General features: G+C 37.2%; 1 protein-coding gene across 1 annotated transcript in view; it reads right to left on the reverse strand.

The window, feature by feature from the left end:
• Positions 1–14343: 14343 nt before the first annotated feature.
• Positions 14344–18276, reverse strand: part of KLHL14 (kelch like family member 14) — a 136076-nt gene continuing 132143 nt past the window's right edge. The window contains exon 8 of the mRNA XM_016187204.2: positions 14344–16790. Within this exon, the coding sequence (XP_016042690.1) occupies positions 16650–16790 (141 nt within the window). The 3' untranslated portion in view covers positions 14344–16649. The remainder of the gene's footprint in view (positions 16791–18276) is intronic.

The following is an 18276-nucleotide window of genomic DNA, read 5'->3' on the forward strand; positions in this document are numbered from 1 at the left end:
TTCATGTTTAATTAACAAAAGCATGCCTAGTTCATAAGATTGAACAGATGGGACTACATTAAACTGAAAAGCTTTTACACATCAAAAGAAAACTCCACAAAGATAAACAGAAAACCCAGAAAATGGGAAGAGATATTTGCACATCACACATCAAATGGCTGATATCAAACATCCATAAGTAATTCATATAGCTTAGCAAAAATAAAAAAAAATTAACCCAATGAAAAAGTGGGCAGAATACCTGACTCTCCTGGGCAGATGACCTGACCTATGTACCCGGAAACCCACCTCTCCAGACCCCTGCCCTGCTAGGGAAAGATAGAAACAGGCTAGGAGTATGGATTGATCTGCCAAAACCCATGTTCAGTGGAGAAGCAATTACAGAAGCCAGACCTTCCACCTTCTGCACCCCATAATGATCCTAGGTCCATACTCCCAGAGGGATAAAGAATAGGAAAGCTTCCAAAGGAGGGGATGGGATACAGAAATCTGGTGGTAGGAAGTGTGTGAAATTTTATCCCTCTTATCCTATGGTTTTGTCAATATTTTCTATATTTTATTTTATAAATAAATTTAATTTAAAATAGTGGGCAGAAGATATGAATAGACTGAATAGACAGTTCTCTAAAGAAGAGATACAGAGGGTCCATAGACATATGTAGAGATATTTGAATTCACTCATCATTAGAGAATAAAAATTGAAACTACACTGAAATTCAACTTCACACTTGTAGGAATGGGCTCCATCAATAAAACAAGCAAAAATTAGTGTTGGGGAGGATGTGGAGAGAAAGGAGCATCACTACACTGCTGGCAGGAGTACAAACTGGTGCAACCACTATGGAGAACTGTATAGGGAATCCTTAAACAAATGCAAATGGAAATATCTTAGGACCCAGCAATTCTACTCCAAGGCATTTACTAAAAAGATATAGTAACACTGATGTGAAGGGATATATGACCACCCATGTTCATAGCGATATTATTCACCATAGTCAAAATTTGAAAGCAACCAGAATGCCCTTCAACAGATGAGTAGATGAAGAAGTTATGGGACATCGATATTCAGTGGAGTAATACTCATAAATAAAGAAAATAATATTGTGTCTTTGGGATAGTAGAAATTACTATTCTCATTTATAGATAAATTGAGGCACAGGAGAGTAAAACAATATACTTATGTTACACATAAGAGACAAGTCACGGGGCTATCAAAGATAGTGGCACTATCTTTGCCCCTTCCAAGTAACAGATAAATCTGATGTGAGAAGAATATATCTAATTATGTGTATGTCAATGAATCTTTAACCAGACTCCCACCTCTAGGTGTCTCCAGATAAGGAACTGCATGGCTTTCTATGGTCCCTCACTCAAAAGTGAAGTGTTCTAGATTCTTCCAAGGATGCCCTTGTTTTCTGTTGTGGAAACAGAAATGGCTAGGTCAGTGCTCTATGACTGATGGATGTCTTGTGAAAGACCGTTAAGATTTCATTTTCCAGTCTGTCAGATGACTCAAATTTCTGTGGGTGTTTGAGGGAGGAGTAAAGCACTAAGCCCCTTCCTGTCCTACAAATGTCTATGAACACTGCCCTCTAATTTACAGTCTTTGCTTTCAGAAATGGTTGAAGGTTCTAGCCTCAGAATTATCCACCTCCTCCTTAGGGGTTATAACTCGTAAATATAGAAAATGTGATATGGAGGGAATGCGGTGGTAGCACAGCTGATTAAACGCACATAGCGCGAAGCACAAAGACCCGAGTAAGGATCCCGGTTGGAGCCCCAGGCTTCCCACCAGCAGGGGAGTCACTTCACAGGCAGTGAAGGTGTCTTTCTCTCCCCTCCTCTGTCTTCCTCTCCTCTCTCCATTTCTCTCTATCCTATCTAACAACGACGACATCAACAACAACAACAATGATGACTACAACAACAATAAAAAAACAACAAGGGCAACAAAAGGGAAAAGAAAGAAAGAAAGAAAAGAAAATGTGATGTGGCAGCCATGAAAATGTGTCACTTCAATCCCTTGCTGCAGGAAGTATACACAAGACAGCTACAACTGGTATGCTCTGAATCTATCACTGCGCTTTTGTCAAAGCCATGTTCCTCACAGACAGCTTCAGCCCATGACTGAATGTGTAAGGACATCAAAACAAATCTGTTGCTACCAGGTGAAGAGTGTTTCTGGAGAAATAATTTTGGCTCCAGAATTTCTCATTGATCTTCATCAAACCTTAGTGCTTTTCTGTAGTTGGAAAATTGTCTTTGCTCAGTCTTCCTTTCTCACCTTGGCCAGACCTCTTAAATTGTATACCTGAGGCTCTTTCTGTCTTCACGCTCCTCTTTCCCAACTTGCAGCCCAAACCCCCTCTCCCCACACATACAACTTATCTTCTGCACATTTATACCTGTCTTGGTGTTCATTTCTTAGAGACCCTTAGATAAACAAATAAAATATATCACATACTTCATTTGAGGATTTAGCCAAAGTTCTAATTTGCGTCAGTAAGAAACATTATACTTAATATTTTTCTATATGTGCCACTGGTCAAATTTTATAGTAGTTCATTTGATGCCAGACATCTGAAGTAAAAACATTTTTTTTAGGGGAGGAAGAGGAAGCAGACTTTAATGAACACAATAGTTGATGAAAACTTATTTTAGTCTAAATTTCTGGTATAATTCCTTGGCTTCCAAGTCAATAAACTTGTATAAATGGTAATTTAACCATAAAAGAAACAGGACAGAAAAAGAAGAGGATTGTTATGTGATGAGGGCCTTCTAAAGTTCTCCCTCTCCCCCACCAACCCCCCCCCCTCTGTCTTTCTTTTGCCTCCATGATTATTGCTGGGCTCAGTGCCTGCACCATGAACCCACTGCTCCTAGAGGCCATTTCCCACCCCCCCTTTTGTTGCCCTTGTTGTTGTAGCCTTGTGGTTATTATTGTTTTTGTTGATGTCATTCCTTGTTGGATAGGACAGAGAGAAATGGAGAGAGGGGGGGAAGATAGAGAGGGGAAGAGAAAGACAGACATTTGCAGACCTGCTTCACCTCCTGTGAAGTGACTCCCCTGCAGGTGGGCAGCCGGTGGCTCCAACTAGGATCCTTATGCCAGTCCTTGCACTTGGCACCACATGCACTTAACCCACTGTGCTACCACCTGACCCCTGAAGTTCTCTCTTTTACTAGTGAAGATCTTGAATACAACCCTTCATCTCTCTGCACTGCATGTCTTCCATCTGAAAACTGTAAAATTAGTTTCTTCCACCAGTACTTATTTCTCATTTTGTAGATAATGAAACTGAGGGAGAATTTAACTTGACTAATTTAATTTTGCTAGGATACAACAAGATGAAGATTTGGTAGAAAGGTCAATGACTGTAGACTTTACTATTTAAAATGGAATCCAGTGATCTTTAAGGTGTGTCCAGTTATCATTTTATGGGCTTATCCACTTGAATTAAAATGTAGCCCAGTCTGAATCCATATTTTAAGTGCACGTGGGCTTTCTGTGAGTGAAGGAACTACCTTACTAGGCAATTTTAGTTTATTTTCTATTGGCTGCTTTACTGAGTCTCATCAAATGTATTTGCTTTGCAGAGCTGCAGTGGATTAATCCTGAATAAGTAATTTGGAAATGTTTTTTATTCATTTCTATGGAAACCCTCTATTTGGATTTTCATATGTCAAGATCACAGAGATTTGTCCCAGTCCAATTGCAGTCTTAGTTACAGTAGTGTCGGCTTACATATTAAGGGCATAGTTGTGCTCTGATGACCCTTCAGAAATCTGTAATTGATGTGGAACACTGACACTAACAGAATGTGTCTTATGAGGTCTTGCGAGTTAGACTTCTTGCAGATTAGTGGAATATTTCCTGATGGAACAAGCCCTCTGGAATTTATTAATACTACCTGCTTCTAGCATTAACTACTTACTTCTTGTTCAGTCATACAGACTGCCTTTGTTGGCATATTAGAGGCAAACCTGCATCTGAGAGTCTAACTGGTATCTGAGATAACAAATGCAGACATCTTTGACTTTTTCACTTCTGAACAGAGCTTTAAAAAACCTGTGGAAAGAATGAGCATGATACCTTTCATATTCCTTTCTACAGAAAAAAAAAAAAACTTCTACTATTTTTTATTCTCAGAACATGCCATCCTGCTTTCTATATTAAGTTTTAGCTCCCTCTGGAAGGAATCATGTTAAGTGAGATAAGTCAGAAACAGAAGGATGAATATGGGATGATCTCACTCATAAGCAGAAGATAAAAACAAGATCAGAAGGGAAAACATTAAGCAGAACTTGGACTGGAGCTGGTGTATTGCACCAAAGTAAAAATTCTGGGTGTGGAAGGGGGTTTCAGGTCCTAGAACATGATGGCAGAGGAAGACCTAGTGGGCGATGAATTGTTATGTGGAACAATGGGAAATTTTATGCATATGCAAACTATTATATTTTACTGTTGACTGTAAACCATTAATCCCCTAATAAAGAAATTAAAAAAAATTTTAGCCCCCCCCGACCCCAATTTCTAGGATTTTTTTTTTTATTTTTTATTTTAGTTTGTAATGCTTCTCAGTTTGTGGAAAGTTTTCTGTTGAAATGAAGCAGAAAAGACTAACTTTCTTTGGAAGGAGACAGGGTTCTCTCTTGGGAAGAATGAAGGTGGAGGAGAAACCTTCTACCTTCCTTTGGCAAGAAATATAGGTCTTTTAGATCCTCCTTTTAGCTCCAGGGATATAAGAAAAGTAGCCAAGGGAATAGTGGTGATGGGAAGAGATGATAGGGACTTGAGGTGTTGGATTTGTGTAAAGAATACCAGTAAAAGTTGAAATGACAGAGTTTGATTTTTTTGTGACACTCAACAGAGAAAGAGGGTTTTGTTCAATTTCAGTATGCTTGTATGGAAGTAAATATGGGGGAAATGGAACACAAATCTCCAAAACACTACAAACTGTGTTTAAAGAGACAAAACTGGGGATAACTGAAGATCTAAGAATCGCATCAGAAATTCAAGCCACAGATAGAAATCCCAAGACAGAATTTCAGTAAAAACCCATGGTTATGTATGCATGTATGTTACCTGCTATCTCTATTTACCTATTTATCTGTCATCTATATTTTTCTCATTCTTCTTTTCCTTCTATGTTAAATATTTTTATTCATTATCATTTCTTAAATGTTGGCTAGGTATAGATGATTTATAATTTATTATATGACAACTATTACCAGTCTAGAGATACTAGGTCTTTAATGTAGACAGAAGCTACATTATTTTGATGAATTTTATTTATTTTACCTTTATACTTTATTACATGATATTAAAGCCACATTAACTTTCTTCCAGTATATGTTATTTTCTTTTAAAAAATATCTTATTGAATTTACTATTGGATAGAGATAGAGAGAAACTGAGACCGGGGCAGGGGGATATAGAAAAGGAAAGAGGCAGAGAGACACATGCAGCCCTGCTTCACCATTGATGAAACTTCCCTCCTGTAGGTGGGGACCAGGGGCTTGAACCTGAGTCCTTGTGCACTGTAATGTGAGTGCTTAACCAGGTGCATTGTCACTTGCCCCCACCAACTTGGGTTTATGTTTATAGCTAAATTCTGACTTCTGTAAGCATTTCACAATTTTTTTAATGTCAGTCTGACAATCACATCCACTTAGTGTTAATAAAATCATGACTTCATCATCTTCCCTAATATTGCTAGAAACTTAGTATATTTGAATTTTAGTATTTTTTCTTGTTGTTTAAATTCTTATACATTTAAATTAATTAACTTTGCAAGGCTGGGACCTCATACACACATGCATGATTTCACTGCTCTTGAGATACTTCTTCTTTTTTTTACTTATGGTTAATGGTGGGTTTACAAGATTTTAAGATTACTGGGTATAGTTCCACACTCCACCCACCATCAAGGTTCTGCATCCCCGCCCTCCCACCTCCAAATAACCATCATAGTTCTCACAAAGTCTTAGAAGCAGCTCCTTTATCTTTTCCTTCCTTCCTTCCTTCCTTCCTTCCTTCCTTCCTTCCTTCCTTCCTTTCTTCCTCTTTCTTTCTTTCTTTCTTTCTTTCTTTCTTTCTTTCTTTCTTTCTTTCTTTCTTTCTTTCTTTCTTTCTTTCTTTCTTTCTTTTTTTTCCCACAAGGGTTATCACTGGGGCTGGGTGCCTGCACTATGAATTCACTGGTCCTGGAGGCCATTCTTTTTCTGTTCTTTTGTTGGGTAGGACAGAGAGAGGTTAAGAGAGGAGTGGAAGACAGAGGAGGGAGAGAAAGATAGACACCTGCAGATATGCTTTACCACTGGAGAAGTGACTTCCCTGCAGGTGGAGAGCTGGGGGCTTGAACTTGGGGCTGGAACCAGGATTCTTGCCTTAGTTCTTGCACTTCAAACCATGTGTGCTTAACCCAGTGCATTACCACTTCCCCCCCCCCTTCCTTCCTTCCTTCCTTCCTTCCTTCCTTCCTTCCTTCCTTCCTTCCTTCCTTCCTTCCTTCCTCTCTGGAAGTTCATATATTTTAGTTCTCCAGATACTACATATAAGCGAAATGATTTGGTAGTTGGTCTTTTATCTTGTTACTTATTTTGCTAAACATAACCACCTCCAGTTCCATTTTGATTGTCCCAGAGAGAGAAGAAACAGAGAGACACTACAGCACTGAAACTTCTTCCAGTGCCCTGATATCTCCCATGTGGTCTTGGGGTTCAAACTTGGGTCAAGAACATGGCAAGACAGGAGCCTTATCTGGTGAACAATCTCTCAGGCTGTATCATACCATATCACATATTGTATATCATATCATAGCAATCATTCTATGATTTCGTTGTTGCTGGGGCTCCCCTACTCTAAATTGATTTTTTTTTTTTGCCAGATAGACAGAGGCAGAGGGAGAAAAGGAAAGACACCACAGCACTAAGTCTCTTCTAGTGTAGTGGGAGCTGGACTTGAACCTAGACCCTATGTATGGCAGAAAGGTCATCACACTATCTAGTTGAGATAACTTGCCACCCATATGTGTGTGTATATATTTTAATTTCATGAATTAACATTTTTTATGATAAATGTTGTTATAATTCTTCATTCTCCATTCATTCTTGTTTCCTCTGTGTTCCTGATTGTGATAATTTTCCTTGTATCTGAAGATCTCCCTTTACTATTTCTTTAAAAAAATCATTTTATTGGGAGCTTAATTGTTTACAATATAGTTGTTGACATATGGTATCATCTCTCATTTCTCTGTGATAGGTATCTGAAAAACACTCTTACCTCCAGCTTAGGTCCATTTATTTATACAATTGTGTGCCCAGACTACAGTGCCCACTCTACCCCTCTACTGCTCTCCCCAGAGTCCTTTGCTTTGCTGCGATACACCACCCACAGTCCAAATACCACTTTGTGTTTTCCTTTTCTGTCCCACTTTTTTTGAGTTCCACCTATAAGTCAGAGCATCTGGCATTTACCCTTCTCCTTTTGGTTTATCTTAACATAATTCTCTAAAGTTCCATCCAACATGACAAGAGATGTCTTCATTAATTTTGATAATTGAGCAAATAATTGAGTCATTGATACCAAAACTTTCTCAACTACTTATCTGTTGTTGGATATGTGGGCTACTTCCAAATTTGGGCTATTACAAATTATGCTGCTATGAATCTTCTTTGGATGGATGTTTTTGATTCCTCTGGATAAATCCCCAGGAGAGAAATTTCTAAGTGGTGTCCATTTCTGCAGACTTTTGTTATTGGGAACTTAGTGTATTTTGTTTGCCCCAAATGGTCTTTTGAATGACTGTGTATTAAGGATGACTCAACTAAAAGTTGGTAGGATCTCTCCCCAGCAGCTTTAAGTCCCCTGTATGGGTTCAGGTTGATCAATTTGTATCCAAGGTTTGAAAATGTCCCCAGGGAGTGAAAATTATTTGTCACTATCAGCTCATTTCAAAAAGCTGTTCTCTTCTTTGGAACCTGTGCTCATTTAATCCAAGCTGCTTAAAAATTTTAAAAACTTATAATAACATCAATACTTTGTTGATTGTACCAGTTGATGTCTTAGCTTGCTATGAATTACTTTATTTTATTTGAATGGGAAAGGTCTTTGCCCTCACACTTTTTTATTTTCTTCATCCATTATGTCACCATTTAATACTAATTTGGAAATGACTTTAAAATTTTATATCTAGCAGCTTTCCATGTTAGTCATTATTATTATTTTTTAATTTCTACCAGAGCACTGCTCAGTTCTGGCTTATGGTGATGTGGGTGACTGAACCTGGGACGTCAGAGTCTCAGGCATGAGAGTCTGTTTGCATAAACATTATATTGTCTCCCCCACCTTCCTTATATTTCAAGGTACTACATTACAAACATTAATTGATGAAAAAATTCCATTTCTCCTTTCTTTCTTTCTTTCTTTCTTTCTTTCTTTCTTTCTTTCTTTCTGTCTCCAGGGTTATTGCCAGGGCTTGGTGCCTGCACCAAGAATCCACTGCTCCTGGAGGCCACTTTTTCCCTTTTGTTACCCTGGTTGTTTTACCATTCTTGTGGTCAATATTATCGTTGTTATTGATGTCATCATTGTTGGATAGGACAGAGAGAAATGGAGAGATGAGGGGAAGACAGAGGGGGAAGAGAAAGACAAACACCTGTGGACCTGCTTCACTTCCTGTGAAGTGACTTTTCTGCAGGTGGGGAGCCAGGGGCTCAAACTGGGATCCCTCTGCCGGTCCTTGAGCTTTGTGCCATGTGCGCTTAACCCACTGCGCTGCTGCGCTGCTGCGCTGCTGTGCTGCTGCCCCCCCATTTATTTTCTTATACTCCCTGTATTGTTTCCTGTCTTAAATGCTTCTCTTAATTGTATGTAAACATTTCTTTTCTGGAACTCCCACAGTACCTTATTTTTACGCCTTATTGTGCATATACTTTGCATTATAGTTATTTATATATACTTATATTATTAACAGGAATTGTCATAGAACTTTATCCACAATGATAGGAGTGTGTAAACAGAAGACAGACAACATGATATCAGCAATACTTTCTGGGAGTATCTTTTGTGTAGATATCACTTATGAGGTAATACTTTTGGGTGTTTCCTAATCTGAAGGTCAGAGTTCTATCAATATTATTCTATTTGAATACTGGGGGAAAGTGTTTCATCTAATAGGCTTTATGCAACTGAACAAGGGTTTTTCATAATAATTCTGACTCCCACAAAAATCAAATTATGAAAACACTGTTGGCATGACAAAAGGCAACTAGCTTGGACACACAGACAACAGTTATATAGAGCTTGTCATATTGGCAACAGTCAGAACTGCTTTTGAGAAAACTCATGTACAACTCACAATTTTACAATTATGAACATGAAATTTCTGAGTCAGAAAGGATTCTGTCACTCCACGGATTTTAATATGTCTAAAATGAACCACTGTTGAACACCGTTATGGGCAAAGCATTGTGGGGAAAAAACATCTAAGGTATCACGCATCCCATACTAAAGGATTTGTTAAGAGAAGTCATAAATATATCTTGAACACCATCAACATAATAAGATTTGTGGTACTATGTGAACAATATAGATGACAAATATCCTAAGGACTCAGAGGAGGTGATGACCAGCCTAGTGATGATCTAGTTAGAGAATTTCCCATCAGACATGTGGCCCCAAGGGTCTTTGACTTTAAAGTGTTTTTTATTTATTTATTTTTTTTACTTTGAGTTGGGTTAACATGGTCAGGCATTTTGGAACATTAATTAATATCTTTACTGTGGCATCTCATTATAGTGGGTTTTAATAGTCTGAAATACTTTAAAGAAACTACCAAACTCTATGAATGCCATCTGGTCTGAAGTGGGATCTTAGTGGTCTGAGTGCATTCACAAGAAAAATACAGTTTGCCACAACTACTTTGGAAAAGCCTGGAGGTGGGAGAAATTGCAGCACTTCTCACCAGAAAAGTTAAATGAGGAAAAGAACCAGCAATACCTCTGGAGAGCCAGAAGCTTTTATGTATTTCAAAATGTTCACTATGAGGAAACAATAACAGTAGTTAAGTAGAACATGAACTAAGAAGTGAAATCATTAGGAAAGAATCAGAAGAACACATAAGAATGTTCTTTGAAGGATTTATAAAACACTAGTACATAAATCAATTTTCCAGGTTTTGACTGTTCATTCAAAATACTGTGGAAGTATTAAAAAATCATTATCAAGGCCACCTAGTCACATGGAAGCCTGCTTGTGAAATGTTAGACATTGTACAGAATGTTCAGAGTACAAATGAAAATTACTTGGAAGAGTTAACCTAAAAGATGTAAAATTATTGAACTATGTGGTGAAGTAAAAGGAATCTTTTTCTGTAACACTTCCCCAAATATCCATAACTTAATTATATGAATAAAATAGTACTTATATTCAAGAGACATCTATCTGAATTATAAAACCATTCAGAAACATATTGCATCTTGTCTCTACCCTTAAGGAATCCTGAGTCTAGTAAAAGGCTAAGATATAAATTCTTACAAACAGTATGGACAGTTAAAGTGGGAAAGTCATAAGTAGTCAGATGAAAAAAATCACACAAAACTGTTGTGGTCATGAAGGCTTAATGAAGTCAGTGAAGTTTGAACATGACCTTGAGAACAGGGTTTTAATAGATAGTGCTGTGCATGAAATGGCATTCTTTGTGGAGAAAAGTGCATAAGCAAAATGGCAAGGATGGAACAGCATAACTATATTTGTGAAAAAGTAGTGATTTACACCATTCAGTCAACAGAACAGTAAAAGAAAAAGGTGACCTGGAAGTGAGAACAAGGCCAGATTGATGCCTGGCTAAAAGCTGGATTTTAGTTATGGGAAACCAATAACTGATGTGTGCCTATTTTACTTCAGAGCTTAAAAACACACAAGGTTTCTTACATTCTTATTGTATGATTTTCATAAAAATGCAATTTATATAGATACAGGAAGGCAGAGAGCAAAAGAGACCACAGCACTGAAGTTTCCTTAGTGGAGTGCAGGCTGGATTCAAACCTGGGTCATGGATATGGTAAAGCAGCACACTACCCAACTATTTTGCCGGCCCCACAGTAATGTTTTTGCACCCCACAATGATCCTGGGTCCATGCTCCTAGAGGGATAAAGAATAGGTGGGATATAAAGGGAGGGGATGGGATATGGAGCTCTGGGGGTGGGCACTGTGTGAAACTGTACCCCTCTCATCCTATCTCTTATCCATATTGTCAATATGTCCTTTTTATAAATAAAAAATAAATTGGGAAAAACGTGTTAAAAGATAATTTTGACAGGATCTTCCAAAGTACAAAATAAACAACAATAAAATTAAAACATATATATATATAAATTATTTATTGGATACAGACAAAGGGAAATTGCGATGGGAGGGGGAGCTAGGGGGGAGAGAGGAGAGATACCTCTGCAGCACTGCTTTACCACTTATAAAACTTTCCTCTTGCGGGTGGGGACTGGGGGCTTGAACTCAAGCCTTTGTGCATGGTAACATGTGTGGTCTACCAGATGTACCACTGCCTGCCCCCCACCCACCCCATAATGATAATGATGTTTTGAAGAAATTACTCTGCTTACAGTGACAGAATGAAAGCTGAAGAAACTAAATGATCTTTCAAAGTCATAAAGCTTCTTTCCTCTTTTCCTGATCAGTTTTGTGCTTCCTAACAGACCATTTATACCAATATAGCAGTTGCCATAACGTATCCTTAATTGCTCAGTCTTTCCTCAAGCTCATGCTATTTATTTATAGACAAAACAGTCAAACTACTAGAAATTCCTGCATGAATTCAAATGATTAAGAGAAATTATCTATGGGAAGGAGAGTATGAAGATGATGGTAAAGCCTTGGTTTGAATCCCAGTACTGCTACCAAATCAGCTATTTGACCTTATCAAATAGTTTACACTATCTGAGTTTGTGTCCCTGTCTTTCATGTACGAAAGGCATATAGAACCTTACATAACTATTTAGCAGAATCGATGAGAAAAGGTCAGTCCCCAGCACACACATGCATTAGTCAAGACAGTGAAACAGCCCAGGGGCCCATAAATAGATAAGTGCATTAGGAAGTTGTGGTTTATACAGAATGGAATATTACTCAGCTGTAGGAAAAATATGAGGTTTCTCTTTTGCTACAACATGGATGGGACTGGAGGGACTCATGCTAAGTAAAATAAACTGGGAGGAAGACAAATACAACATAATCACACTCATGTGGGACTTATGAAACAAAGCAAAGGGAAATACAGGGTGAAACGCTAGTGAAGTGTGGTCTGTTATCAAAGATTCAAGACCTCAAGAGGGGGAGGTAAAAGGAGATTGAAAAGGTTGTGGAGGGCCAGTGCTGTAATGTGAAGAGAGAAGACAATTTGGTTAGGGTATTTTGCTGGCTATCCTTATGAGATGTGAAATTGGATGACTGTAACAGCAGTCATGTAGTTGAACATTTCTTCAATAAGTGATTTGACTTGAAAAAAAAGTCCTCCACATAGTGCCTCACTCATAGTAAGAATTGAAGTGTTTTGTGGCGGTTATAGTATTGTTGACATAATATCTTTGAATTAACATCCAAGTCTCATTTATTTGATTATTTTCCCCTTATTTGGTTCAGTCAGTTCCCAAATGTCCCAGACTTGAGCAATATTATCAGAAGTTAGGAGCTGTCAGGTCTCTAAATGCAGGGTGACTTTGCAGCCAAATGCTTATCTTCTTTGCTTGTACCTTACGTCATTTTGTTGTAGTGAGTGAATGTGAACAGGTCATGGAATAAAGATAGAAGGGGGTATTACAATAAAAAATCACTTAAACAGAAGTGACCTAATAAGTGATACAATTCTAGTGATCTTGAGTTGCACAGAGAAATCCAGGGCCTCAAACATGAAAGGTTTGCACTCAACCTGCTAAGTTATCTCCCAGAACCAAGATAATTAAAAACAAAAAATGACCTAAACATGTAAGGTTAATCAGAAGTCTAATATTTTAGTGATGCCTTTTGGAATATATTTGATCTGTACTTATGCTGGGGCTGGTAGATGGCTCACTCAGTAGAGCACACAAATTAAAAAATTCAAGGGAACTGGGCTTGAGCCTTGGGTTACCACATGGGAGCACCTGCAATGGGTCCCTTCACAAGTGGTAGAAGAGTGTGGGGATATATCACTAGCATTGAGAGGTAAAGATTCGTGAGAAAACAGAACCTCATGACTTTCTTTTATGTAGTAGCTGAAGGGTCAGCTAGGCCTTAATTCTGAGTGTAGGGCTGGAGGAATAACTCAATGGGTAGGGCTTATGCCTTGCCATATACACAAGTTGGAGGCTGGGAACTACATGAGAAGTGTCACAGCACTGGGGGAAGCTCTTGCACTGTGGTATCTCTCCTTCTCTGTCTCTCTGTCTAAATGAAAACAGTTGTGGAGGGCTGAACAGTACATGTGTGAGGCCCTGACTCTGAAAAAAAAGATGGTGAGTTTTGTCACCAATAATGTGGTAGAGTAAGCTATTAAGTGTTAAATATGTGGTACCTTTACCTTCAGGCTCTTTGCCTAGAGCTTCTCAGCTGCTACAGTCAGCTATAAGCTTGAGCTTCCACTATTGTCTTACTTAATTTTTATCTTTTGATTTTTCAAATGGAAAATACAATTAAATACCATGTGTTTAGATAATATATCTAACTAAACACATATTTCACTCACTCTACCGAAAATATGCAAGTATAAATGCATATGGTGTGTAAGTGTTTCTATAAATACTTCACTATTAGATCTTGGATAATTTATACCTTATTGTAACATCCTTCCAGTGGAGGAATAAAATTTAACTCACCACAGCTAGTTAAACCCATGTGGCGCAAAGTGCAAGGACCTGTGTAAGGATCCCGGTTCAAGCTCCCGGCTCCCCACCTGCAGGGGGGGTCACTTCACAAGTGGTGAAGCAGGTCTGCAGGTGTCTATCTTTCTCTCTCCCTCTCTGTCTTCCCCTCCTCTCTCCATTTCTCTCTGTCCTCTTCAACAACAACAACATCAGTAACTACAACAATAAAGCAACAAGGGCAATAAAAGGGAATAAATAAGTATTTTAAAAAATCAACTCAATTTTTAACACAATTTTTTTTTTACCAGAAGCACTAAGTAATTTTTATCTTTTAGCTTTACCTATGGCCAGGAAGCTAAGTAGGCTTGTAAAGTGTATGTATAGATTAAAAGTCTTGAGGTATTTTCAAGTTACTAAAATCCAGACAATTCAATGTTGAGATTTATACACAGGCTTTATATAGAAGAATATAAGAGACAGTTGAATTAGTACATAAAGTTTTATTTAAAGTTTTCCCCTTCAAGCAAGCTTCATTTACACATTCTAATACTGTACAAAATTTACATTTTCTGTGACTTATTTATTCACTTTTCACTTTCTAATAGTTTGTGTCTTTCTGAAATACAGAAAGCTTTACTTATAGTTATTGTAAATGCTTTTATTTATTTTGACTAGAAATAAAAAATAAATGAAGAACAAGTCTAAAAGAAAGCAAATATTCTTGTATAAACTGTGACTGTCAGGAGAAACGGTAACAGTAGATGATTTTTTTTTTTTTTTTAAGATTCTGAAGCTGACCTTGTGCTCTTCATGGTGTCAGCAGGAAATTTCCCACAAAGTACAATGACTTTCTTTTCTATATATTCATATGTCTCCAAGGAAAAGGAAATGAAAGTTGATTGCACTGGGTGTATGTGAATCTATATATATATATCTATATCTATATTTTTACAACGGATCCTTTGGATCTGAACATACAAATAAATACAAAAAGACAATGAAGATTGCACTTGACTGTAGAAACGGCATTGGATTCCAGCACACCCATTCATCGTGACACATTCCACAGTGAAAGCTCATTACCAAGGCATTTTTAATCTGTGGTTTTCCCATGCTGTTGTGAAGGAAACATTTTTACATTTTTTTTTTAGGGATTCAACATTATCTCTGGGCTCTATGTTAGGCCTTTACTTACTCCTAACTGTTGTTTCGTCTCTGGAGAGTTTAAAAATCAAATCCGCGTTCCTGTCAGTTTTGCTCTATGATTGGCAATTGGCACACTGAGACTGACTCATGCTTTCCTGACCTCTGCTGTTAAGTTCCTTATGCTTCTAAAGACAATTAGCAATTACTCACTGAACTGAGTTCAGGTATCTCTGGTGATAACAAACAAATACGATGATTTGGGGAACAATGCAGGTAAGCCATGTATGATTCCAGAGACATCTAAGTGACTTCTAGAGCCAGAGGTGAAAAGAAGCAAATATATTTTGTTAGATGCTGTGACTTGTTCCAATTGCTTTTAAGAGTTGTGTGCTAGGGAAAGAGACAATGAGGGCTATACTTAAATGAAATATATATGTTTAACAGCATTTTCCTCTGAATTCTTAAAAACAATCCCCAAGTTTTCATTATGAGTTAATATGGGTTAAATTTGGGTCCGATGTATTATCCTTCCTTCCTTCCTTCCTTCCTTCCTTCCTTCCTTCCTTCCTTCCTTCCTTCCTTCCTTCCTTCCTCCTTCCCTCTCTCCCTTGCTTCCTTCCTTCCTTCTTAGCAGAGCACTGCTCAACTCTGGCTTATAGTTGTTCTGGGCATTAAACCTGGGACTTTGGAACCTCAGGCATGAAAGTCTCTTTGCATAACCATTATACTATCTCCCTCACCTCTAATATTTCTCTAATATTGTATTCTGGCTCTACCAGTTCTGCCTTTTAAAGCAAATGACAGATGTGTTTACAGAGAGAGAGGAGAGAGGAGAGAGAGAGAGAGAGAGAGAGAGAATGAGCTTGTATGAACCAAATAGTGACACATAGTGTATTTTACTTTCTTTTTTCCAATAAAATGAAGGATAGTGTGATTATGATTCTGGTTAGCCTAAGATCTACAGGGAAGAAAGCAATCCTGACAAAAGCTACTATCTTCCCTTCTCTGATTCCATGAGGTGTTAAGGGCAGCAGATATATGCTATGAAATTTGATAGAAAGAAAAGTGTTCCTCTTTAATTTTATATGATTTGCTATAACTGTGTTGTCTACAGAGTCTTGTGAAGTTGCCACTGATTAGGAGTATAGAATCAAGTAGTAATTTCTTAATGCAATGTGAGTATTTTGGTGGGTCAAATTTTTCAATCATTCATGAACACAATATCCCCAAAACTTAACATAGATCACATGCAGGTAGACTACAATGCACAATACTGATCTTAGGTCTCTCTGGGGGGGGGGGGCACGCTTCTGTATTTTGTTTTCCTCCTTTTGAAGGTTAAGATCCATGTAAGGAGTTTTTGGAAAGCTGGGACACGTTAAAACCAGTCTGACATGGAAGAGTCTGTCACCACGGGAAGTTTGGTGTAATCTGAGTTACAGACACAGTTTCTGTTTAAGAACAGGTTTTTTTTTTTTATTTAGTTTTTTAGTTTTTTTCTTTTGAAGTTACTTATAAATCATCAGAAACCACAGGTGGGTTTCAGCAGTTGTACCATTAGAATGTGTTACTCCGATTGTAATGGTGACATCACCTGCCACTATTTCCTAGAATGTGAGACTGTTCATTCTGCAGTCTCCTGGTGTTATTTGTTATACGGTACACAAGCGGGGAGAATGACCGTTGCACAGGCTGGACCTGCCAGTGGCTCTGCGACATCTCCTTCAAGTTCTGTCCAGGTGCCTTTTTCTGGACAGTAGCATATTGTAGATGATTTGTAGGCTCCCTAGAATGGCAGAGCAGGGAATGTTTAGAGAAAGAGCTTTCAAAAAGTATACTAGTAATCTTACTTATCACATTTACAATGAAGAGAGAGAACGTTATTGTCTGCTCTTGCTAAAAAATATTCTAAATAAAAGAAGTAGCTCTTAAACTATTTTATTTCTAGGGAGAATCAGAGATTGACCAGATTTCAAAATCTGTGTGTGTGTGTGTGTGTGTGTGTGTATGTATGTAACTCACAACAAAAGTGAAGTACCTAGAATATCCTACATAATCACCAGATCCTTTAAGATAATACAACTAAAGCTGGAAATTATCCAGTTAGTTTAAATTAAAAAAAGAGGAAAAATGATCTTAAATATCCAACATTTGAAGTAAATTGTATTTTAGATTGACACTTCATTATTTCATGTTTACTTTACTATTGCAGAAAACCGGAGATAGGATTGAAAAGCAGCTTAAAATAATAAACAGAAAAGATATCTTACCCTCTCACATACTGAGCTTGAAAAAGTTTTTTTAAGTTAATATGAAAAATTTCTTTAATAATACATGTCTTAAGTTTTGCTGCTTATCTCAGTCTCTTGGACTAATGCTTATCACTTTCTTTTCCAAACCAGTGAAGCTTTGCTTTGTCTTTATCAGAGATAAAAACAAAAATTCCAAATCAATCTAATAATCATGTTCTGAAAGTTACTCCTGTTATCATATTCCAAACATATATAATCTCATAACTAACAATTTATATTAGAAAATAAACACATGTACAAATACACAGTTATATATGTGACATTATATTTGTCTCCAGGCCACTAACAACTTTTAAGTATCCCCAAACCTTAATAACAATAGATAAATAAAACCATATATATATTATATATATACATACATACATATACTTATATATCCAGTCATCATTTCCAGTGAGTATGTAGGCCACTGGATCCTATGTTTTTCTTGGTGTGGCATGTGATTTTAACTATACAGCAACTTTCTTAGGTATTGTTGCAAAGAAAAAAACCTAAATATCAAAAATTAAAATAAAATTTTGAACTTAAGCCCTTATCTCTAACTCTCAATCACTTGGAAATATGGAGACAGCTGACTATATTAAATGACAGTGAATCATGCGCCAATTGTAGAATGTTTTGTGTTACATAAGATAAATGAACCTGTTTTTTAATAAGCTAGTAACATGTGAGGTAGGAGTAATTTTAGTTTAGATTATAAGAAATGTAAGAGATATAATGATCAAACACAAGGGAGACTTGCTTATTTTAACATATTAATTTGAAAACACATTTGTTTTCTCAAGTCACTAGGTGAAATTTGAATATGAATTGGCTATAGTACAGTTATTAAATTGGTTGTACATGCTTTGACAATGTGTTTACATAAGCAAGTTAATTGTTTTTACACAACTCCTGAAGAGTTTAAGCTATGATGACTATAATTTACTTCAAATTGCTTGAGTCAAATTTCTTTTGAAA

Source organism: Erinaceus europaeus, chromosome 15, assembly GCF_950295315.1.
Source record: "Erinaceus europaeus chromosome 15, mEriEur2.1, whole genome shotgun sequence".
NCBI classification, from domain to species: domain Eukaryota; kingdom Metazoa; phylum Chordata; class Mammalia; order Eulipotyphla; family Erinaceidae; genus Erinaceus; species Erinaceus europaeus.